Source organism: Littorina saxatilis, linkage group LG13 (genome assembly GCF_037325665.1).
Source record: "Littorina saxatilis isolate snail1 linkage group LG13, US_GU_Lsax_2.0, whole genome shotgun sequence".
Classification (NCBI taxonomy): Eukaryota; Metazoa; Mollusca; class Gastropoda; order Littorinimorpha; family Littorinidae; genus Littorina; species Littorina saxatilis.
The window spans coordinates 28,409,133-28,433,464 of record NC_090257.1 but is presented as its reverse complement, the minus strand read 5'-3'; the positions used below and the strand labels follow the sequence as shown (position 1 = coordinate 28,433,464).

The 24,332-nt window shown below is 42.4% G+C and overlaps 2 protein-coding genes and 1 long non-coding RNA gene across 4 annotated transcripts in view; all 3 read left to right on the top strand.

The window, feature by feature from the left end:
* Window positions 1–24,332, top strand: part of LOC138945442 (uncharacterized) — a 387,771-nt gene that overhangs the window by 83,384 nt on the left and 280,055 nt on the right. The gene's annotated exons all lie outside the window — the stretch shown is intronic.
* On the top strand, window positions 3,241–8,520 carry LOC138945436 (uncharacterized). Of its 2 annotated transcripts, XM_070316863.1 has the most exons (3): window positions 3,241–3,597; window positions 4,039–7,714; window positions 8,086–8,520. In XM_070316863.1, exon 2 carries the CDS (start codon window positions 4,917–4,919, stop codon window positions 7,182–7,184), a length of 2,268 nt encoding a protein of 755 aa, XP_070172964.1. In that variant the 5' UTR covers window positions 3,241–3,597; window positions 4,039–4,916; the 3' UTR covers window positions 7,185–7,714; window positions 8,086–8,520. The 2 variants fall into 2 exon arrangements, with proteins under 2 accessions (XP_070172964.1, XP_070172963.1); XM_070316862.1 differs by having other exon boundaries at window positions 3,245–7,714.
* Window positions 10,491–15,205, top strand: LOC138945435 (uncharacterized). The gene is made up of 5 exons (XR_011448996.1): window positions 10,491–11,005; window positions 11,992–12,065; window positions 12,352–12,512; window positions 13,050–13,115; window positions 15,050–15,205. It is a non-coding gene; the product is annotated as an uncharacterized lncRNA (long non-coding RNA).

Genomic DNA, 24,332 nt, shown 5'->3' with positions numbered 1-24,332 from the left:
TTGAAGGGATGGTCTAATGACATGTGGAACCCTGGCCAGATCTGAATTGGCGAGAGGAACTGTTTACACGCGAACGAGTGTGCCTTTGACAACAACTTATACTGATTTAAACAGAGAAACACGCAATTATAATGTCCAGGGTTGGAAGACAAAGACTACATTTTCTGGTGGTCATTTGTATTTTAATCCGATTTATAATAGAGCATTGATGACCTGTCTTCCTTGATATTTTGTTTTGACTTCAGCAGGTGTGTCAAATTTGTAACTGAAACAAAAGCTGTGAAAAAAAAGATAGAATTTGCCTGTGAAAGTTTTAGAATGTGTTGAAACAAGTGTGAAAAAAATTAGAGCACATTTTAATTTTGTGACTGAAAAAAAATCTGAAAGTTCTCTCATGCTTGATCTTTTTTCTGCCATAAAAGTGCAGTTCTTTGCTTTTCCGTAATGTTGTTACTGCGATAATATTATGAAAGATTACTTCCCCGTACTGTCGGGGCCGGTTCATGAGCACACAGGGTGTCAAAAAGGGCAATATATTTAACACCCGTGTCATTGACCCATGAAGACGAGATCTGCGTTTTGTACTTCATGGTATTTAATGGTGAGGATTTCAGAATGGGGAGGGGACGAGAGTTAGATATGTAAAGGAGGACTGGAACCTTATTCATACTCAAAACTTGTGAAACATGTTTATTGTATACTTGTTAACTAATATAAATACTTGTTATTATACCTTGTTGATTGTACATTGACTCATGAAATGTTATGTAAATATGTAAAAACAAAAAATGTTGCATGTACCAAAAAGAGCAGTATAAATTGTTTTCACCAGAAGCTATGTGTGTGTGTGTGTGTGTGTGTGTGTGTGTGTGTGTGTGTGTGTATGTGTGTGTGTGTGTATGTGTATGTGTGTGTGTGTGTATGTGTGTGTGTGTGTGTTTGAATGTGTCTGTGTGTCTGTGTATGTTTGTATGTGTGTGTGTGTGCGTGCGTGCGTGCGTGCGTGTGTGTGGACGTACGTGCGTGCGCGCGTGTGTGTGTGTGTGTGTGTGTGTGTGTGTGTGTGTGTGTGTGCTCATGATAGAGACATTGCAGCTTTTTCATTGGTTACAAGTGAGCATTTTGGCTCAGCGAAAATTCAGTTTCAAAATGACTAAATACTTCGCCGCAATTACACACGCTTTGTGTTTGCCTGCCATCAACGAAAATCGAATTTCTGGGAAAGATCTGTTTCGGCTAAAGACAAGTGTTGACAGGAAAGATATTACAAAGAACTCTGTAGCTGTATCCTTCTCTCACTTCGCTCGTACACACTGGGAAAACAAGGGTTGTATAAAAATATGGCTTTAGGTCCATACATTGTCCGTACAGCTTTGAAGATAGCAGAAACACATCTCACTCTCCGTCTTTTACACACTCACACACACTCCCGCACGCACGCCCGCACGCACACACACGCACACACACACACACACACACACACACACACACACACACACACACACACACACGCCCGCACGCCCGCCCGCACGCACACACACACGCCCGCACGCATGCACGCACAAACACAGACAGACAGACAGACAGATACACACACACACACACACACACACACACACACACACACACACACACACACTCACGTTACTGTACTCACTTCACACGTTTGAGTTTCTGTGTACTTGAACTTGAGTGTCCTAAGATATTGTCTGCACTATCATAACGCGTTTGAGTCTCAAGTTTGAAACTACATGTCATATTGCACTGACGTTCTCGTCATCTTTAGTGTGCAGAATTGTAAATGTAAATTGAAAATCTTTTCTGCACAATCTTACGCGTTTAAGTCTCAAGTTTGAAACTATATATTACACTGAAGTTTTCGTCATCTTCAGTACGCAGAATTGTAAATGTAAATGTAAATTGAAGATCTTTTCTGCACAATCTTTGCACATTTGAGTCTTAAGTTTGTAACTGCATGTCATATTCTACTGAACTTTTCGTCCTTTTTATTGTGCGAAAATCCAAGATCGTTTTGTACAGATGTCCGGGCAACCCCATGGAGCACTTTGAAGACACTTTCTTCTTCTTCTTCGTTCATGGGCTGAAACTCCCACGTTCACTCATGTTTTTGCTCAAGGCCCGTTTATACCCCGCCATTCAGGCAGCCATACGCCGCTTTCGGTGGAAGCATGCTGGGTATTTTCGTGTTTCTATAACCCACCTACCGAACTCTGACATGGATTACAGAATCTTTTCCGTGCGCACTTGGTCTTGTGCTTGCGTGTACACACACGAAGGGGGATAAGGCACTAGCAGGTCTGCACATAAGTTGACCTGGGAGATCGGAAAAATCTCCACCTTAACCCACCAGGCGCCGCGGTCGGGATTTGAACTCACGACCTTCCGATTCGGAGGCCGATGTCTTATCCACTAGGCCACTGCGCCCGTCTTTCAAGACACAAATTGTCCAGCGAAAGTCTTGAGGCTTGGGACACACGAACACACGCCGCGCGCCACGAGAAAGGAAGATCCCACTTTCACAGAGACGGCAACACGATTTTTGAATACTATGAGCACACTGAATGTATCAAATGACACAGTTATTAGCCAGACATCTTGGTTAAGGTATCTGAGGGCATTATCCAAGCACAAAAAGAATATCAGATTACCAAATTAACAGGTATATACGGATCTTTGTGCTCGTATTTTCGTCACAAAACACCAGTGTAATATATTCTCTAACTGGAGTATAATGAAAAAAGTAAAGAGAATGCATTATTGTTGCCATTCAAAATACGTTTAATGTACGTTATAATTATTTAAAGGATTGAGAACGTATGTCACCAAATGGTACCCAGCTTTGTAGAATAACACATAGTTCACTCAACAGCCTCCTGGCTGGGAAACGTAACATGAGCGTTCGCTTGAGTTTCGTGTCCCTATTGGTTTTCATTTTTATCATTGTATCATGTTTAAATTGAATGAAATCTTGTTTAATTCATAAGCCTGGCTCCGTTCTTCGCAGAGGAGAAATTGTTAGCTGAATTAATTGTGATTGTTTACACTGGTGTTAGTTACTAAATCAATTCAATCAAATTCACAACTCTGCGCTAAAAGTACCCAGCCCGTTCTTGTCTTACCTTGCGCATGCCATTAACCTATACTACCCGTCAGAAAAACAAACAATAAGGCAGATTATGTTCAAGTGCAGATCTTTGTGATTGTCACAAGCGGCTTTAATATTAGCATACTTTTATGCTGTGGGGTTAAATGTATTGTATTGGAGCGCCTGTGTTCCTCTATTTCGCCTGTCATAGGTAGACGCTGGTTAACTGCAGGTGTCTCGTGGAGCTCGTGCTCAGGTATTTCACGTGGTTTTTACTTGTATTTTGTAAGGTGAACTCAGAGCTAAATTCGAGCTCGTAGATACTCCTTTTTATTCATTCGTTCTTTGCCTTTAGCCGAGGGAAGATAGCTTGCGTTCCAAGCGAATCCGTTCTTCGTTGAACGTAGGGTCTGTTTGCGTAGAGCAGATGCCGGAAACCTGTTATCAACGGCAGGGGATATGTATGGCTACTTCAATACAACCAGGATGTGGTATGTAATCATTAAATATTATGTTGTGTGTGTTACAGTTAAATTATTCTCAGGTTTAGATTTGCTTATTGACTTCTGAAAACCGGTCAATCCAAGATGGCGGAATGTATAGTGTGCACGTGCGTGTGTAACTTTGTACTTGAACGGTATGAATTTGTGAGTTTGTTTTGGGGAATGGTTTGGTATGTTGTTGAATGAATAAGTTTTGGTTGAAAGGGGAGTGGTGGACAGTTTTGTTTATAGAATGAATTTGGTATTATTCGTTGGACTTCATACTTAGCAGAATTAAATGTATAAGTCCGTTGGTATGTGTGTTCGAGATGCATGAGAGTGAGAGTAGAGAATTATGTCCATTTAATCCTGCACTTGGTTGTTAAGTTATAAGGACGGGTGGGCGATGTTACTGTTACCGTGAACTAAGTCTTGCGTTCACCATTCCAGGTTGTTGTATTTCACCATGCGGAGGCTACTCTGAAATGGCCTACTACTGAGGAGATGTCTGCCGCTCCACTTTCGACGACGGCACTGCTCGCCTGGCAAGGACTCGACGTCACCGATGACTCCTGTCGCTTCGCACCACGGCCTCGTTGACTCCGGTTCATGAACGATTTCGGATACGCAAGCACGGTAACATTAGCCTTAGCCCGTCCTAACAGCTAAACGTGCAGGAGCTATAACGTCATAATGAACTGAGCGAAAGTGAGAGGTATGAAAGTTTCTAAATAATTATTCTTTGTTGTTATAGGCTTTAACGCTGGTTGATCTTTGTTGTTGTTGTGGATATTGCCGAAAGAAAGATTTGTATAGTTAGATAGTGTTGTGCGTGTATTTATGTTATGTATAATTGATTGTTTGTAAGAAACGTCCTTAATCTACTGTTCGTGTCAACTTGTGTTTTGTGGTCGGAAGAGCAAGATTGTTTTGAGTCGTGGATGACAGACTGCGTGCGTGTTTTGTGCATGTGTGCGTGACAAATGGGGGCTCGTCCGGGATTTCTTTATTATTACATCGTCACCTATGATTTTGCTCTGTTCGTCTGTTTGTTTGTACCGTCTTGTCAGGTTTGATTTTTGAATAGGGATGATTGAATAACATGCTTGTACGTGCTAAGGCTTAACCTGATTTTCACAGCGGCCACCTGTGAATACTAGCCGGTGCTGGGTACATGTCTCGTCGTTGTTTATAGCATTTTTCCCTGTTGTAACTTGTCTGGAAATGTTGTAGATTGAGATGTTTTGCTTCAGAATTTTGTTGTGAAGTAGCTAGGTTGCTTTTTCATAGTTGGCGACTTAACCATTTTACATTTGTTGTGAGAAATCATGTCGGGATCCAAATCTCGCAATGCCGCTCTGGCAAGTTTTTCTACCCCTGATCATGGTAATTCTCCACCCCGTATGACACTTACCACGCCAAAGCATATGGATGGAGCTGCTGTTGACCCTATTGAAAAATCTAGTTCCCTCACGTCAGCTCAAGAAATTATAGCCGCTAGGGGACGTGCTTTGGGCGTTCGATCAGGGGCTGCTTTAGCAAAATACGTTCAAGAAGAGGAAGCAGCTCAACGGAGACTACTTCAAGAAGAGGAAGCAGCTCAACGAAGACTACTTCAAGAAGAAGAGGAAGCTCAACTGAGAAAAGAAGAAGCTCAACGAAGACTTCAGAGGGAGGAACAGGATGCTCAACGAAGACTTCAGAGGGAGGAAGAAGAAATCAGAAGAAAAGTACTTCGAGAAGAGGAAGAAAACGACCGCCGCCGACGTCTAGCTGAACTGGAAGAAGAAAGAGTTCGTGCAGAGATAGAAAAGACTAGGAGAGAAGAGACTACTTCAAGTTCTCGTAGTAGGGCTATTGAACCAGTTCGTCTGAAAATAGATCCATTTGATGAAGCCAAAGAGGATCTCGACACCTTCCTAGGACGATTCGAGAGAGCAGCAACTCTCAGTGGCTGGGACAGGGAGAGTGACTGGGGAGCTCGGCTGGGAGCCCTCCTGAAAGGTTTTGCTGCCGATGTTTACTTGGAACTGCCAGCTGAGGATGCGGGAAACTTTGATGTCATTGTGGACGCCCTTAGAGGATCTTTTCGCTGGACGGCTGACTCGTATCGTTCTAAGTTTCGACTCGCGGCCAAAAGGGGAGAGGAGACGTTTATACAGTTTGCTACCCGTCTTCGAATCTGGTTTGAACGGTGGAGGAAAGCCGCGAAGAAAGAGGAGACCTATGCTGGAATCCGAGACCTCCTACTGATGGAACACCTGATGGACCATGTGTCTGGGGACCTCGCGGATTTCATCCGGCAGCGTGAACCGGCGAACGTCACTGAGGCCGCCGAACTAGCTGAGAGGTTTGCTGCATCAAAAAGAGCCAGGAAAAACCCGGTTACTGCGACTGGTCGAGTCGAGAAGAACACGAAGGACATTGAAAATCCTGAGGAAGACTCTGCCCCAGTTAGTCCCGTCCACCCCAACGGCCCTTTTCCCAAGAGAAATTGCTACGGTTGCGGTAAAACTGGGCACATCCGTAGGAATTGCCCGCATTCAGCATCGTCCTTCAACGTGCGGACCGTCACCAACGTGAGAACAGTTGTAACGACGCCAGGAACCACTGCTGCCACATCAGAGTTACCTACCCTTTGTGACCCATGTAGCCAACTGTCGTATACTCCTTTATGCACGGTCAGTATCAATGGATCGCAAGTATCTGCTCTTCGTGACACAGGCGCCGACGGACTGGTCATTGACTCCTCTTTGGTAAAAGACTGTAACCTCAAGCAGGGAAGTCAAACTATTCGTTTCGCAGCAGGGAACGTTCAGAAGACTTGTCCTACTACGATCGTACATTTAGAGTCCCCATTCTTCTCAGGGAACGTTGTCGCTATTGTGGCTGACCAGCTAACATACCCCGTACTCATCGGAAACCGGATCGTTCAGCCTGGAGGAGAAACCCTTGAAGTTCCTGTGTACCGGGCGAAAGCTCAACCTGTCAAGATAGCCGCCATTACTCAAGTCCAAAATACGCGAGAAAAAGAACCTCCTAAAACCCTACGGATGAAGGACTCTGGTCTAGGTGTTACCAGAGAGAAGTTGATCCAGCTACAGACGCTTGACCCAACTCTGTCTAGGGTGCGGGAGCTGGCAAAAGGGAGGAACCCTACACCATCTGGGAAGAAAGGAAAGGTGAAATTCCTTTGGAAGCAGGGCGTCCTACATCGCTTTTTCATAACCACGGAGAAGACCTTCAGTCAGGTGGTGGTGCCCGAGACTCTTCGTTCGGGTATTTTGAGACGATACCACAATGTTACTAAGACTGGTCATCTTGAGACAAAGAAAACTAAGAATAGACTCTGGCATTCGTTCTACTGGCCAGGGATGGAGGGCGACATCAGGCGTTATGTTCATTCCTGTGATGTTGGCCGTCGAGCTTTACCCAAAGGAGGATTACCCAAAGCTCACCTTGGAAAGTTGCCCCTCATAGATGAACCTTTCCGGAGAATCGCTGTCGACCGTGTTGGCACATTGACAGTCTCAGAGAGAGAGAATCGCTACAGACTGATCACCAGTCCCTTCAACCTCTACAGAAGACCAAGATGACGAACGGAAGTTTGATGCGCTGGGCCCTGTTGCTTCAGACATTCACGTTCCGCATCAGAGCAATCCGAGGATGCGACAACGTCGGAGCAGACTATTACAGCCGCATTGTGTAGAATTTTTGTGACGAACCGTAGTTCGGTTTGAGTAGGGGGGTTTGTCACAAGCGGCTTTAATATTAGCATACTTTTATGCTGTGGGGTTAAATGTATTGTATTGGAGCGCCTGTGTTCCTCTATTTCGCCTGTCATAGGTAGACGCTGGTTAACTGCAGGTGTCTCGTGGAGCTCGTGCTCAGGTATTTCACGTGGTTTTTACTTGTATTTTGTAAGGTGAACTCAGAGCTAAATTCGAGCTCGTAGATACTCCTTTTTATTCATTCGTTCTTTGCCTTTAGCCGAGGGAAGATAGCTTGCGTTCCAAGCGAATCCGTTCTTCGTTGAACGTAGGGTCTGTTTGCGTAGAGCAGATGCCGGAAACCTGTTATCAACGGCAGGGGATATGTATGGCTACTTCAATACAACCAGGATGTGGTATGTAATCATTAAATATTATGTTGTGTGTGTTACAGTTAAATTATTCTCAGGTTTAGATTTGCTTATTGACTTCTGAAAACCGGTCAATCCAAGATGGCGGAATGTATAGTGTGCACGTGCGTGTGTAACTTTGTACTTGAACGGTATGAATTTGTGAGTTTTGTTTATAGAATGAATTTGGTATTATTCGTTGGACTTCATACTTAGCAGAATTAAATGTATAAGTCCGTTGGTATGTGTGTTCGAGATGCATGAGAGTGAGAGTAGAGAATTATGTCCATTTAATCCTGCACTTGGTTGTTAAGTTATAAGGACGGGTGGGCGATGTTACTGTTACCGTGAACTAAGTCTTGCGTTCACCATTCCAGGTTGTTGTATTTCACCATGCGGAGGCTACTCTGAAATGGCCTACTACTGAGGAGATGTCTGCCGCTCCACTTTCGACGACGGCACTGCTCGCCTGGCAAGGACTCGACGTCACCGATGACTCCTGTCGCTTCGCACCACGGCCTCGTTGACTCCGGTTCATGAACGATTTCGGATACGCAAGCACGGTAACATTAGCCTTAGCCCGTCCTAACAGCTAAACGTGCAGGAGCTATAACGTCATAATGAACTGAGCGAAAGTGAGAGGTATGAAAGTTTCTAAATAATTATTCTTTGTTGTTATAGGCTTTAACGCTGGTTGATCTTTGTTGTTGTTGTGGATATTGCCGAAAGAAAGATTTGTATAGTTAGATAGTGTTGTGCGTGTATTTATGTTATGTATAATTGATTGTTTGTAAGAAACGTCCTTAATCTACTGTTCGTGTCAACTTGTGTTTTGTGGTCGGAAGAGCAAGATTGTTTTGAGTCGTGGATGACAGACTGCGTGCGTGTTTTGTGCATGTGTGCGTGACAGTGATGAGGCCGTTTATTATAAAACCAGCTGTAGAACTGGAAAGGCCATTCCCCTACCATATTCAACAAACAGATAGATTTTATCCCAGCGAAGCTGGAGGTATCCCGTGAACGCTATACTGTAATCGATTTTCCCAGCGAAGCTGGAGGTATCCCGTGAACGCTATACTGTAATCGATTTGAGAAATGTGCATACCGAATAATACATGATAAAGAAGGATTCTTTGTGCCCGAAAATGGGCCACAGTTGGAGATGAAAGTTCACCAAAAATTGGGACCATACTAACAAAAATACGGTGGGTAAAATTGGCGCCCCCATTTTTTGAGCAAACGCCACCCAAGGCCGCTTTGGACGGGTAGAAATTCCGTAGTTTCCAAGTCTATGGATAAAGCTCGCGTAAGAAGAATACGCCACGGTCGAAAGTCTTTGACGTCATTTTTGTGTTCATTTTGTGCACATGTGTTAGTGTTACTGTTTGTGTGTGTGTGTGTGTGTGTGTGTGTGTGTGTGTGTGTGTGTGTGTGTATGTGTGTGTGTGTGTGTGTGTGTGAGAGTGTGTGTGTGGTGTGTCAGTGTGTGTGTGTGTATTTGTGTGTGCGCACGCGTGCATGAGTCTGTACTCGTGTGTGTGTGAGTGTGTGTGTGGTGTGTGTGTGTGTATTTGTGTGTATGTGTGTGTGTGTGTGCGCACGCGTGCATGAGTCTGTACTCGTGTGTGTGTGTGTGAGTGTGTGTGTGTGTTTGTGTGTGTATTTGTGTGTGTGTGCACGCGTGCATGAATCTGTACTCGTGTGTGTGTGAGTGTGTGTGGGGTGTGTGTGTGTGTGTGTGTGTATTTGTGTGTGTGTGTGTGTGCGCCCACGCGTGCATGAGTCTGTACTCGTGTGTGTGTGTGAGTGTGTGTGTGGTGTGTGTGTGTGCATACGTGTATGTGTGTGCGTGTATGTGTGTTTGTTTGTAAAGGTGTGTATATTGTAACGGGATGGGCGCGCGAGCTGTTGTTGGCTCTGGTTGTTGATTGTTGTGTGTGTGAATGTTAATGAAGAATAAAGCAAACACAAATTGTTCCAGGTTTCAATGTTCAGATTTATTCATCTGAACAAATTCGTATCAAACTTCAATATATCAGTGCATCGTTCATTCACATATAAAAATAGGCATGACATATGATGACCTTGTTCTGGACTATCTTCTTTACTGTAGACTGCGATCTCTTCATGTAGCTTAGAACCTAATATTCTCAACTCAATATTATATCCTTCCTAGTCCAGTCTCGAAGAAGCTGCCCCGATTTCTCCTGTCGGATAGCCCCACTTTCTTCTTGTAGACTGCTATCCCTTCCTAGTCCAGTCTCGAAGAAGCTGCCCCGATTTCTCCTGTCGGATAGCCCCACTTTCTTCCTGTAGACTGCTGTCCCTTCCTAGTCCAGTCTCGAAGAAGAATACTAGAACCCCCTCGCTCAGCCAAAAGAACCAAATTGCTGGAACAATTGCTAGGAACTTCATCAACCAGGAACCCGCATAAGCCCGGAACAACTAGAACAACCGCTAGGAACTAGCGACTAGAAAACTTCATAAGCTAAGCCCCGATTTCTGCTTTCCCTTCTCTATTTATTCCCTTTCTTGTTTGTTTACCTGTTACCGCTAGCTACCGCTAACGTTTCGATCGTCCGTAACGATCTCCCCTGTCTGTCTACGTTACCCCAATACATGTCCTAACAACATAAACAACATACCTTGTCTCTCCTTCCTTTCTTCTTGTTTCGTACCTTTAGCAACGAACCGACACTCTCGATCGTCTTAGAGTCAAGGCGATCGAGGATGTTTGTTTACGTTTCTCTAGGTAATTTCTAACAATGCTCAAACAACCTATCCTACCGAACTAAATCTCCATTTTACTTTCACTCAATCATTATCCTATCAATAATGAATCAATTCTAAAATGCATAACCATATTTACATGCACATTTCATTACATAATATTCTCTCATCGATGAGATCTCGTATAACACCTTCTCAAGTCAAAGCGACCAAAAAGTGTTTGTTTACGTTTCTCTGGGTAACCTCTAACAACATACAAACAATTTATCTAACTAAACCAAATCTCTGTTTCCTTTCACTCAATCATTATCTTATCAATAATGAATTAATTCTAAAATGCATGCAGTAATATTCACATGCACATTTCATAACATAACATTCTCTCATCGTTCTTCTTCGATGAGATCTCGAACAACACGTCATCTAAAATGGCGTCATCGAAGAGAAGACTATGTTCCATTGTGTTCGTTTCTTAAGAATGCGATCGATACGCACACGATTCCGAATAAAAACTACATAAACTAGTCAGCGAAAGTTTCCTGCTACGAACTGTGCAGTGGTTTTCTGGTGAGTACATCTTAACACAGTTAATATCATAACATTTGTCCACAAGTCTCCCAGTCTTTCACTTGTGTCAATGAAGAACACATTTAGATCTGTATCACATGTTTCTCTGTGCAAAAGTTAGATCCACTAATGTTCAGGTTAAAGTTTCTGGATAATACTAATAGGGCCATCCATTACATGCACCCCCGCTTTCTAACATTATGCTCCGCATAATCTATATATTTTAAAACATATTCTTCTGTAACTTTAACTACCAGTACCAGAACTAGAACATAGAAATTGAAATTTGAAATTAAAACTTGAGTGAATCACTTCTGTCCTATTTGATCTTTTTGTAGTTTAGTTTGATGGTGGTTCTTCCATCCTTCCGTTTGATCACAGAAGATGCAAAAGTGTTTGTCACTTGCACCTGTGCAATCGCCATAGCTTCATCGTAGGGCAGATACACTGTGACTGGGTATAGTTTTGCTGCAGAAGGCAAGTCTGTTTTCTCTTTCTCCTTCCCCTGACCCCCCTCGTTGATTGAAACATCACTTATGGTTTCATATACCGGTACTGGTTCCATCTGTAACACATTAATATCGTATTGCGCTAATTAAGTTATTCATAGTCCATGTTTTCATATTTGTCAACCGTCCATACTACAATACATCTTGTATTACCCACTTATCTTCTAAAACTAACCGAGACCGAGTAACATTGTTAGGATCGAAAAAGCGTGCTACAGTACCTTCGTGCTTTACCAATTTCACATTGCCTAACAATAACTCGACTCCTTGAGAACTCCACCTGTCCAGTTGGAATAATTATCTTGGCCTAGTGCCTCACATTATTGTCACACAGGGATATATATGTCTCGAAACCAGCCTCAATTTACCTTGAGTTACGCTCCATCATACTAACTAACCCAATTCATACGAAAGACGTATATGAGAATACTGTTTATGAATGACTATCTTTTGCACAATGTCATCGTTATGTTCCAGAAAAACAAGGCGAAGTTACGAACAGTTCAGTCTCCACTTCTCCATCCACGTCGGCATATTCTTTCCTTTATAAGGTAACAGTCTGTCAATGTGATACGCCTTTGAATCTTTCTTTGGTCTAGTTTTAATAAGGTATGTCAAATCATCAATCTTGTTGGTGATGATATACGGTCCTTTCCATTTTGACGTCATTTTAGTACACACACCTATTTTCCTGACAGGGTTGAACAACCAGACTAATTGTCCTACACTCAGTTCACGTTTTCTGGTTTTCATGTTGTAGTATCTCTCTTGATGCACTGCACTTTTCTTTAAATGTTTCCGTGCATGTTCATATACTTTTTGAAATGTCTGTTCCAGGTTTGCAGTGTAGACATCTGGGGAAACATCTTCTTCTTCAGCTCCGGGTCGTCCAAACACCAGTGACATCGGTAGTCTCGCCTCACGTCCCAGCATCATTCGATTTGGAGTTATATCTGTACTGCAGTGAACCGACGATCTGTATGCTGAGGCCAGCAGAGGTAAGTAGATATCCCAGCTTTTCTGGTTGTTTTCGCAGTACGCCGTTAACATAGCAGCCAGTGTTCTGTTGAATCGTTCTACAATTCCATTTGCTTGAGGCCGCATGCTTGTAGATCTGGTCTTGTTTATCCCCACTAGATTACACATTTCCTTGAATAACACTGATTCAAAGTTTGTGCCCTGATCAGTGTATAGTGTTAGTGGATACCCAAATCTGCTTGCGAAATGGGTTATGAAGGCTTGTGCTACCGTCTTTGCTTCTTGATTTGGAATTGGTATTGCTTCTGTCCATCGTGTGAATTGATCTGTGATGACCAAAATGTGTGTGTTTCCCATCACTGTTTTGGGAAAAGGTCCACATATGTCTAGATTCACCCGTTCCAGAGGTTCACCAACTCCACAATGTCCAAGTGGAACATGTTTTTGATGAGATTTTCGAGCAGCACACTTATCACATTGTACACAGTAGCGTTTGATACAATCATCCATGGCTGGCCAATAATATGACTGTTTTATTCTCTCTCCTGTCTTTTCAGATCCAAGATGACCAGCGGTGGGAACGTCGTGATGATTCTTCATAACATCTTCTTGCTTTGACTCAGGTACGATCATTTGTAGTCCTGTATCTTTATCATTCTCAAGACGCTTTCTGCAGAGAATACCATCTACTATACATAGTCTGTCCCACTGAGCCCAAAGTGTTTTTGCCTGAGAACGTTTTGTAGAGAGCTCTGCCCATTTTGGTCGCTCCTTTGATTTCATCTTCGCAGATAGAAGTGGTTCAATATCTTGATCTTCAAGTTGAGCTTGGCTAAGTTCTTCTGCATTCCATCCGTCCAAAGATAATGGATGAAATCTGACTTCAAAATCAGGTTTTTCTGTACTTGATGATGAGTCTAGAGTTTTACTACATGACGGTTTCTGTTCATCCTCCACAATCATAGCTATGTTGTGATTTTCTTGCTTGACTTGCTTGCTTGCAGAACTGAGGATATCAGAGAAAGAGAATTGAACTGCTGTTGACTTGTCTTCGGAACTGAGGATGTCAGAGAAAGAGAATTGAACTGCTGTTGGTCTTAGTTCATCATTCTTGGTTCTCCGTTGTGTCAAAGTACATGCAACAAAGTGTTCTTCTTTCATTGTTTGCTGATCCCTTTGTTTAATCGCCTGACCATTCACAGCAACTAATGGAGTAGACACTTGAAGAGGTGAAATACTGTTTTTGTTAAGTTTATCAAAAACTGACGTAGAAAGAAGAGTTGTAGTGCTTCCACAATCAACTAGAAAGTTGACTTTTTCTTGGTTCTCTACCAATACAGAAGTATACATTCCATTGTCAGTATCACTAATTTTTGATCCCGATACACCAATTCTTCTTGGTACATCTTCTTGTGTTTTATCTTCTTTCTCTTTGTTTTCCTGTTTCGTAATTTCTTCTTTCTTCACGTAGTGTTGACTCGGTTGAGTATCCTCTCTGTTTTCCTGTTTCGTAATTTCTTCTTTCTTCATGTTGGGTCTTCGTCGATTTACCGATTCTCGACCCTTTAAAATCGGCGGTTCTCGTTTCCCTCTCTTCTCTGTTGAGAACGTCCGTTGTGGGTTGGTCGAGTTTCAAATTGTTCCTGTTCTTTGCACTTCCTGTACAAATTACAGTCTTTCAAACTGTGGTCAGAGCGTTTACAACATGTGCAAAACTGTGTTCTCTGTCTGCAGTTTCTGGACAAATGTGTAGTCTCATTACATGTCCAGCACCGTCTGTCTCCCTTTTGTTGTTGACGATTTCGATCAGTTGTCTCCGGTGAAGAATTTATCATCGTTGATTCTTCTCCGTTGACCATGAAGATTTTCTTTTTCTGTGGTACCATGATAGCTTCATACATATCAGCCACCTCTTCAGCTTCACGAATGGTTTGACAGTTTCTCTCCAAACATCGCCATTTTATGTCTGGACTCATATTTTTATACCATTGCTGTAGTGCAAGTTGATGTTGAGTTGATGACCCAACATTTGGATATGCCCTTTGTGCAAGTAGCAGAAGTTCATCAGAAAAGTCTGCCAATCCTTCATTTGGTAGTCTTTTTCTGTTTTCAAACTGTGTGGTCCAGTACACCCCATGTCTGGATGCTGTGCCGAATCTCTGTCGCAGTTGAAATATAAGACTGGCATATTCTCTTTTCTCATGAGGTGCTAGTCCAGCGTAGAATCTTCTAGCTTGTCCTTTCAAACAGGCTCCAAGAGTGAGTGTTCTTTCTCTCAGTGTCCAACCACCTAAATCAGCAATACATTCAAACTGATCTAAGTATGTCTCAAAGTCATCACTCCCATCAAAAAGTTGTGGTTTCATTTGTAGACCTCTTCTACTTGATCCTTTGTATGTCTTGTCTGTTACTGTTAGTTCTTGAACACCTCCAGTAGAATTATGACTATTTCCTCCCATCGGAAATTCTGTTCCCTCAGTTTCTTCATCACGTAGATACTGTTCATAAAATTGTTCAGGATTCATCATTGTTAATACTTTCTTTTCTTCTTTTGCAGAAATCAATCAAGTCCAATCCAAGCAGAATCTCCGTAAAAAGTCACTTTTAAAGAAAAGTCATTCCTCATCTGGTATAAAAGTAAAAAGACATCTCCTTCTTGTAAAATCCTCTTCTTCCACGATATCCGCTACAGCTCTGTATAAAACATGTATCAAAAGTCAATAAAGTTTATAAAAATCACCTCCAGGCTACTATGCTTCTTCTAATTTCTTCGGTTCCTCTTCTTTCTCTCTTGTTGCACGTTGTCTAGTTTCTTCGGTTCCTCTTCTTTCTTCTTGTTGTACGTTGTCTAGTTTCTTCAGTTCCTCTTCTTTCTTCTTGTTGTACGTTGTCTAGTTTCTTCAGTTCCTCTTCTTTCTCTCTTGTTGTACGTTGTCACAATCACATGAAGATTTTAATCCGTGAATAATCACATGAAGATAATAATCCGTGAATCAGCACATGAAGATAATAATCCGTGAATAATCACATGAAGATAATAATCCGTGAATCAGCACATGAAGATAATAATCCGTGAATCAGCAGGGTTATTTCCATTTTTTTTTTTTTCACACACACACTTTAATCCATGAATCCACTGCAGGGTTATTTCCAAGAAATGTGTCTTTCACAAAAGAATCACAAATCCCACACTTCTGACACCATTGTAACGGGATGGGCGCGCGAGCTGTTGTTGGCTCTGGTTGTTGATTGTTGTGTGTGTGAATGTTAATGAAGAATAAAGCAAACACAAATTGTTCCAGGTTTCAATGTTCAGATTTATTCATCTGAACAAATTCGTATCAAACTTCAATATATCAGTGCATCGTTCATTCACATATAAAAATAGGCATGACATATGATGACCTTGTTCTGGACTATCTTCTTTACTGTAGACTGCGATCTCTTCATGTAGCTTAGAACCTAATATTCTCAACTCAATATTATATCCTTCCTAGTCCAGTCTCGAAGAAGCTGCCCCGATTTCTCCTGTCGGATAGCCCCACTTTCTTCTTGTAGACTGCTATCCCTTCCTAGTCCAGTCTCGAAGAAGCTGCCCCGATTTCTCCTGTCGGATAGCCCCACTTTCTTCCTGTAGACTGCTGTCCCTTCCTAGTCCAGTCTCGAAGAAGAATACTAGAACCCCCTCGCTCAGCCAAAAGAACCAAATTGCTGGAACAATTGCTAGGAACTTCATCAACCAGGAACCCGCATAAGCCCGGAACAACTAGAACAACCGCTAGGAACTAGCGACTAGAAAACTTCATAAGCTAAGCCCCGATTTCTGCTTTCCCTTCTCTATTTATTCCCTTTCTTGTTTGTTTACCTGTTACCGCTAGCTACCGCTAACGTTTCGATCGTCCGTAACGATCTCCCCTGTCTGTCTACGTTACCCCAATACATGTCCTAACAACATAAACAACATACCTTGTCTCTCCTTCCTTTCTTCTTGTTTCGTACCTTTAGCAACGAACCGACACTCTCGATCGTCTTAGAGTCAAGGCGATCGAGGATGTTTGTTTACGTTTCTCTAGGTAATTTCTAACAATGCTCAAACAACCTATCCTACCGAACTAAATCTCCATTTTACTTTCACTCAATCATTATCCTATCAATAATGAATCAATTCTAAAATGCATAACCATATTTACATGCACATTTCATTACATAATATTCTCTCATCGATGAGATCTCGTATAACACCTTCTCAAGTCAAAGCGACCAAAAAGTGTTTGTTTACGTTTCTCTGGGTAACCTCTAACAACATACAAACAATTTATCTAACTAAACCAAATCTCTGTTTCCTTTCACTCAATCATTATCTTATCAATAATGAATTAATTCTAAAATGCATGCAGTAATATTCACATGCACATTTCATAACATAACATTCTCTCATCGTTCTTCTTCGATGAGATCTCGAACAACACGTCATCTAAAATGGCGTCATCGAAGAGAAGACTATGTTCCATTGTGTTCGTTTCTTAAGAATGCGATCGATACGCACACGATTCCGAATAAAAACTACATAAACTAGTCAGCGAAAGTTTCCTGCTACGAACTGTGCAGTGGTTTTCTGGTGAGTACATCCTAACACAGTTAATATCATAACATTTGTCCACAAGTCTCTCAGTCTTTCACTTGTCTCAATGAAGAACACATTTAGATCTGTATCACATGTTTCTCTGTGCAAAAGTTAGATCCACTAATGTTCAGGTTAAAGTTTCTGGATAATACTAATAGGGCCATCCATTACAATATATAGAATATATGTGTATGTCTGTCTGTCCATATGTGCGTATGGGTGTGTGCTTTGTGTGTATGAAGTTTTTGTGAGAGAGTGAGTGAGTGCGTGTGAGTGAGTGTGTGTATGTGTGCGTGTGTGACTTGGGGTGTGTGTGTGTGTGTGTGTGTGTGTGTGTGTGTGTGTGTGTGTCAGTGTGTGTGTCAGTGTGTGTGCGTGTGTGTGTGTGTGTGTGTGTGTGTGTTTGAGAGAGAGAGAGAGAGAGAGAGAGAGAGAGAGAGAGAGAGAGAGAGAGAGAGAGAGAGAGAGAGAGAGAGAGAGAGAGAGGTTTGTCTTTCGCTGGGGTATGCAGTGCCTTGGCGTTGCACATCTACTTAATTATCAAAATTTATTATTATTATTTTTACATGTTTATATAACCCACCCAACTCTGACACGGACATGATCTTTACCGTGCGAATTTGGTCTTGGTACACGTGAAGGGGGATGAGGCACTAGCTGGTCAGCACATAAGGTCAGCACATAAGTCGACATGGGAGATAAGAAAAATATCCACCCTTAACCCACCAGGCGCAGCAGGGATTCGAACGTTCAACCCTCCACATGACGTCTTACCCGCTAGGCTAGGCCCGTTACACAACAGATATAATGAAAGGAAGACATTCATTTTTTGCTGGTAGCTCAGGTGGTAGCTCAGGTGGTAGAGCACTGGACTTGTGATCGGAAGGTCGCAGGTTCGAATTCGGGCCGGGACGGACGCGGGTCAACTTTACGTGAAGACCCAGAGACGGAAGAAGTCCCACCCCCGTGTCACCACAATGGCACGTAAAAGATCTTGGTCAGTCATTCTGCCATAAGTGCTGATGGCTGATACCAGCTAAACACGCATACACTTGTGTATCTCTTCAAAAGCCATGAGGGCGTAAAAACTCTAAAGTATCATATAACCCATGATATGTCCTTAAGAGGCGAAATATTTAGCCCGTAGGACATATAAAGCATTCTCTCTTTTTTGGCTCGGCAAGCAAGAAGGTCGTTGGGGAGAAATAGACAGTGCATGAACTCGCAGTGTTAATAAGCCAAGCTTCCGATGAATGCCATTATAGTGACATTGGATCTCCCCTCGACGTCAGTAGCAAGTGACAAAGACGCTTTAGTTTCGACAGTGACGGAGAGCTGGCCATCTGTATTTTGATCATGACTGCTACTCTGCCAGTTTTTCTTCAAAACATAAATTAACGATGGAGTCTACCTCTTGTCAAATTAAACAGAATTTTTTTTAAGTGATTTTTGTTGTTTACGTTCACGGAGTGGTACGAATAAGACCAAGGATTGTTAAGGAGAGAGACACACAGAAAAGGAGGCGTTAAAGTTAATTGTTCCAATCTTGCAATTATCAACTTTGTCAGGCCTGGCGATACTGCGTCGCTCTTTAAGCCTGAAGGCAGAGATCATTGAGAGAAAAACGACCCCCGATTGTCATGTCGAGCGACACTAGAAACAAGGATTTGACCCTCACCTGCGTGCAGCCTGATTATCGATATATCTAATTATCGGAGGAAGGCTTCCCTAATTGCCAAGGGTGTGAGATTACCGTCCTCCGCGCCGAGTCAACCAGATTCGTGTGTGAAGTGTTCACAAACGTTGGTCATAAAAGTGACTTTTGGGTTCCGACTGAGACAGTGACTTTTACGCCATTTCTGAGCATCAAGTTCCAGAATTTTGGCCTGTCGTAACAAATCTCCACCCTTAACCCCCCAGGCGCGGCCGGGATTCGAACCCGCGACCTTCCTTATGGGATGCCGGCGTCTTCTTCACGTGGCCTTTGCATTGCGCCCGTCCATTAGAGCATTTAAAAACCTTGACACATCAGATGCGTTGTGTTATATCATATAACCCCATTCCTGTCCTTAGGAGGCCACAAATATGTGTGCCTGCAGGACATTTAATATATCCTGAAGAAGGTTTGCTTATCCACTCCATGCGTTGTGAATTACAAGATGCAAGGACTACATTGGAAGGAATGCGGCGGGCGCAGTGGCGTGGTGGTAAGACGTCGGCCTCCTAATCGGGAGGTCGTGAGTTCGAATCCCGGTCGCTGCCGCCTGGTGGGTTAAGAGTGGAGATTTTTCCGATCTCCCAGGTCAACTTATGTGCAGACCTGCTAGTGACTTAACCCCCTTCGTGTGTACACGCAAGCACAAGACCATATGCGCACGGAAAAGATCCTGTAATCCATGTCAGAGTTCGATGGGTTATGGAAACACGAAAATACCCAGCATGCCTACTCAACGAAAGCGGAGTGAAGCTGACTATGCTCTCAGAGTATAGTTTGGGGAACCCAAATGGGCAAACGAGCTCACACGTAACCAGAACATTCTGGAACGCTGAAGAAGAAGAAGAAGAAGAAGAAGAAGAAGAAGAAGAAGAAGAAGGAAGGAATGCATCGTTAAAGGCCCACCCCGCCTCGTGAAATCAGTTGACCTCACTGTCTGACATCTGGTCAGGCTGTTACGTGGGATAAGACCATTCCGCCACTTGGTCACATACCTTCTTCTTCTTCCTTCATGGGCTGACACTCCCACGTGCACTCATGTTTTTAGCACGAGTGGAGTTTTACGTGTATGGCCGTTCATTTGACCTGGGAGATCGGAAAAATCTCCACTCTTAACCCACCAGGCGGCAGCGACCGGGATTCGAACTCACGACCTCCCGATTAGAAGGCCAACGTCTGCACCACTGTGCCCGTCTCTGCAATTCAATTCAATTCAATTCAATTCAATTCAATTCAATTCAATTCAATTCTTCTTCTTCTTCTTCTGCGTTCGTGGGCTGAAACTCCCACGTACACTCGTGTTTTTGCACGAGTGGAATTTTACGTGTATGACCGTTTTTACCCCGCCATTTAGGCAGCCATACGCCGCTTTCGGAGGAAGCATGCTGGGTATTTTCGTGTTTCTCTAACCCACCGAACTCTGACATGGATTACAGGATCTTTTTCGTGCGCACTTGGTCTTGTGCTTGCGTATACACACGAAGGGGGATAAGCCACTAGCAGGTCTGCACATAAGTTGACCTGGGAGATCAGAAAAATCTCCACACTTAACCCACCAGGCGGCCGCGGCCGGGATTCGAACCCTCGACCTTCCGCTTTGGAGGCCGACGTCTTACCACCACGCCACAGCGCCCGTCAATTCAATTCAATAAAACTTTATTGTCTGAATGTAACAAACAGAAATTTTTCTTTTGGCTCGTGTAAACATCCCATACAAGCACACTCTCAGAACAAATAGGCACATACAAGTACACATCAATACACACATAACCCAACCACACATATCCATACCCGCACCCTCACATTCATCCTCGCACGTACTCTCGTTTATTCTTTATGATCATAAATACATTATGGTTAATATCCTTGCTAGTCCACTTCTTTTAAACTCAGAATAAAATATATATATATAACAAAAAGTCTTCTTAAAATCTAATCATTAGGCAGGCAATAAACCTTCTTTCTGTAAAATATAGGCGATATCAAAAATCTCGCTCTCTCTCTCTCTCTGCTGAGGTTCTATTCGTGCGTTTCTATGCCATAGTCTTAACGCGTGACGCAGGAGCAAGGCATTGTTTCATGATCTAATGACTTTGGTTCTTATGAATGAGGAGATCTGAAATGGACAGAAATAAACAGTGGAACGAGGAAAGTGTGTTGTAGTCCAAGCATTCACCATGGCTTGTATAAATACCCTTCTCGTGCGTTTCTTGTCCATAGTCTTATAACGCGTGACGTAGAAGCAAGATATTGTTACCTGCTTTTATGACTTTGGTTCATATTGATGAGGAGATCTGAGCTCATTTTCAATAGTACAGAAATAAATAGTAGTACATGTAAAAGCAAAGTGTGATGTAGTGCAAACATTTAGCATAGCTTGTATAAATACTCTTCTCGTGCGTTTCTAGTCAACAGTCTTATAACGCGTGACGCACGAGCAAGGTATTGTTTCATGATGACTTTGGTTTTTATATTTAGTCAAGTTTTGACTAAATATTTTAACATCGAGGGGGAATCGAAACGAGGGTCGTGGTGTATGTGCGTGTGTGTGTGTGTGTGTGTGTGTCTGTGTGTCTGTGTGTGTGTGTGTGTGTGTAGAGCGATTCAGACTAAACTACTGGACCGATCTTTATGAAATTTGACATGAGAGTTCCTGGGTATGAAATCCCCGAACGTTTTTTTCATTTTTTTGATAAATGTCTTTGATGACGTCATATCCGGCTTTTCGTGAAAGTTGAGGCGGCACTGTCACGCCCTCATTTTTCAACCAAATTGGTTGAAATTTTGGTCAAGTAATTTTCGACGAAGCCCGGACTTCGGTATTGCATTTCAGCTTGGTGGCTTAAAAATTAATTAATGACTTTGGTCATTAAAAATCTGAAAATTGTAAAAAAAATAAAAATTTATAAAACGATCCAAATTTACGTTTATCTTATTCTCCATCATTTGCTGATTCCAAAAACATATAAATATGTTATATTCGGATTAAAAACAAGCTCTGAAAATTAAATATATAAAAATTATTATCAAATTGTTTTTTTCGAAATCAATTTAAAAACACTTTCATCTTATTCCTTGTTGGTTCCTGATTCCAAAAACATATAGATATGATATGTTTGGATTAAAAACACGCTCAGAAAGTTAAAACGAAGAGAGGTACAGAAAAGCGTGCTATCCTTCTCAGCGCAACGAATACCCCGCTCTTCTTGTCAATTCCACGGGCACTGCCTTTGCCACGGGCGGTGGAGTGACGATGCTACGAGTATACGGTCTTGCTGCGTTGCGTTGCGTTCAGTTTCATTCTGTGAGTTCGACAGCTACTTGACTAAATATTGTATTTTCGCCTTACGCGACTTGTTATTAATGAGGAGTGCTCAGTTGTACAGACATAAACAGTGGAACAAGCAATGTGTAGGGTAGTGCAAACATTTACCATGGCCTGTATAAATATCCTTACATTAATGGTCGTTGCGACATTTGATCTTCTTGACAGGAGTACTATTCAGGATTAATTGTATGTTAGTTCCCTTTCTTCCTTTTTCTTTCCTTTTTCTTTTTTCTTCTTCTTTTTTTAAATTTCTTTTTAAGCTGAGGTTGTGATCACACATTTACTTTTGAATCAGAGTTATGTCATGAAGTAAACTTTTTTTGTAACGTAAATTTCGTCCAAATTGCAATTCAAGTTATCAGACACTTAACTTCTTAAGGTCTTTTCTGAAAAAAAGGATAAGAATATTAAATTTTAATAATCAAGTGTGAATGGATGCTTCTATGCATTTACGGATGCACGTTTATTGATTAAAATCCCCACAACGATGTGCATGGCAAACTTAAAAAAAAAAAAAAAAATGGGGACAAAAGTTAATGTTCTTGTCTTTAACTTTTTGACAATCGCTGCTGGGAGTCGATCTGCAAAAAAAGAAGAAAAAAGAAAAGAAAAGACGAGACACGAAAAGAAAAGTAGAACCTAAACTGTGATGATCACATTTTCTTCCTCTTCATTCATACTGCTGGTGACTGTGGGAGGGATGAGAGTGCTTTAATAACGACATTTACAAGATGGCGCCTCCCCCCGATAACACAGATCGAGAGCAGCACCATCTGCCAGGCAAAACAAAAGAAGGGAGAGAATGGGTCAGGCCAAACAAACGGCAACCCAGACACGTGTTTTGGGAGAACAAACTCTGGTGTGCATTTTTTCCCTCCGCTGTTTGTTCACTTCTCTCTTAAAGGTGCTGTTCGACTGAGGTAGTCCATAGACCATTTATCCTGGACCGCCAACTAGCTCTCTCTCCGCTCTTTCTCTCTATTACGAGGTAGCGGCCCCTCGCATTTAGGAACGAAGAGAGGTACAGAAAAGCGTGCTATCCTTCTCAGCGCAACTACTACCCCGCTCTTCTTGGCCTTTCAGAAATCAGGGGGATGTCATATCCGGTGTCGATTGTAAACATGGACGAAGTTGCTGAGGTAAGTTCTGAAAATGCTAAAGTAAACTCAGCTAAAGTGCATATGGAACATGTTTTTCGATGAGTTTTGTTAAGTTTAGTTTGGAGTTTTGGAAAATCCAGTTCATTGTCACCTCCCATTGTCACAAATAACTGGAGCGTGCTTTCTTTTCACTGTCTTTCAAACCGGACGCTAAGCGCCCCTGTGAAAGTCGAGCGTCGTAACCTCGAAGGGTCACGTGACGAGTTGGCGGTCCAGGCTATTTGGTCTATGGGTAGTCCGATGCCCTTCAGAGAAGCAGGTTCTTCTGCGACTTTCTTTCTTTCTTTCTTTCTTTCTGTCTTTCTTTATTTGGTGTTTAACGTCGTTTTCAACCATTCAAGGTTATATCGCGACGATCTTCTGCGACTGAGGGAGAGGAGCGGTAGGTGCGAAAAGCTCACTAAAGGGCTCTTCACACGGCATACTTACAACCAACTTTCCACCCACTTAAGTCGGTTGGAAGTCACTGAGAAGTTGCTGAGACCAAGTCGGCGAAAAGTCTGCCAAGTGAACAGTCTCGACGAATTAGCACTTTTTATGTCCGACTCGGTCTTCGGGTTTGGGCTAACTGAGCCTAACTACATGTAGTCTCCGTGGGTGACTGGGTTTTTGTGTTCTGATCTTTTTGTTCAGTTAAGGCCGTCATATTGGCTACATGTTTTGATATCGCTTCACGCAACTTGCTTGATTTGTTTTGTATTAGTACCATAACATTTTGGCATATGTCAGACTTAAAGGATGCTCATATTGCATTTTAAAGACTGGACCGATATAATTATGCCAGTTGACATAATGATTTACACTCGAATGAAGGTCTCTTCAACGGACCAGTAAACATGTAATACCTTGTCATATTGATCCGTGGCTGCGCGAACACTTTAAATTATTAGGCTGTGATTCGGTGCAGGGGAAAGAGAACGCATACACGAACATTGTGTGGCATGAATTTAGTGTTGAGACAAGAGGAGGTCGGGTGACACTGTGTGTGTGTGTGTGTGTGTGTGTGTGTGTGTG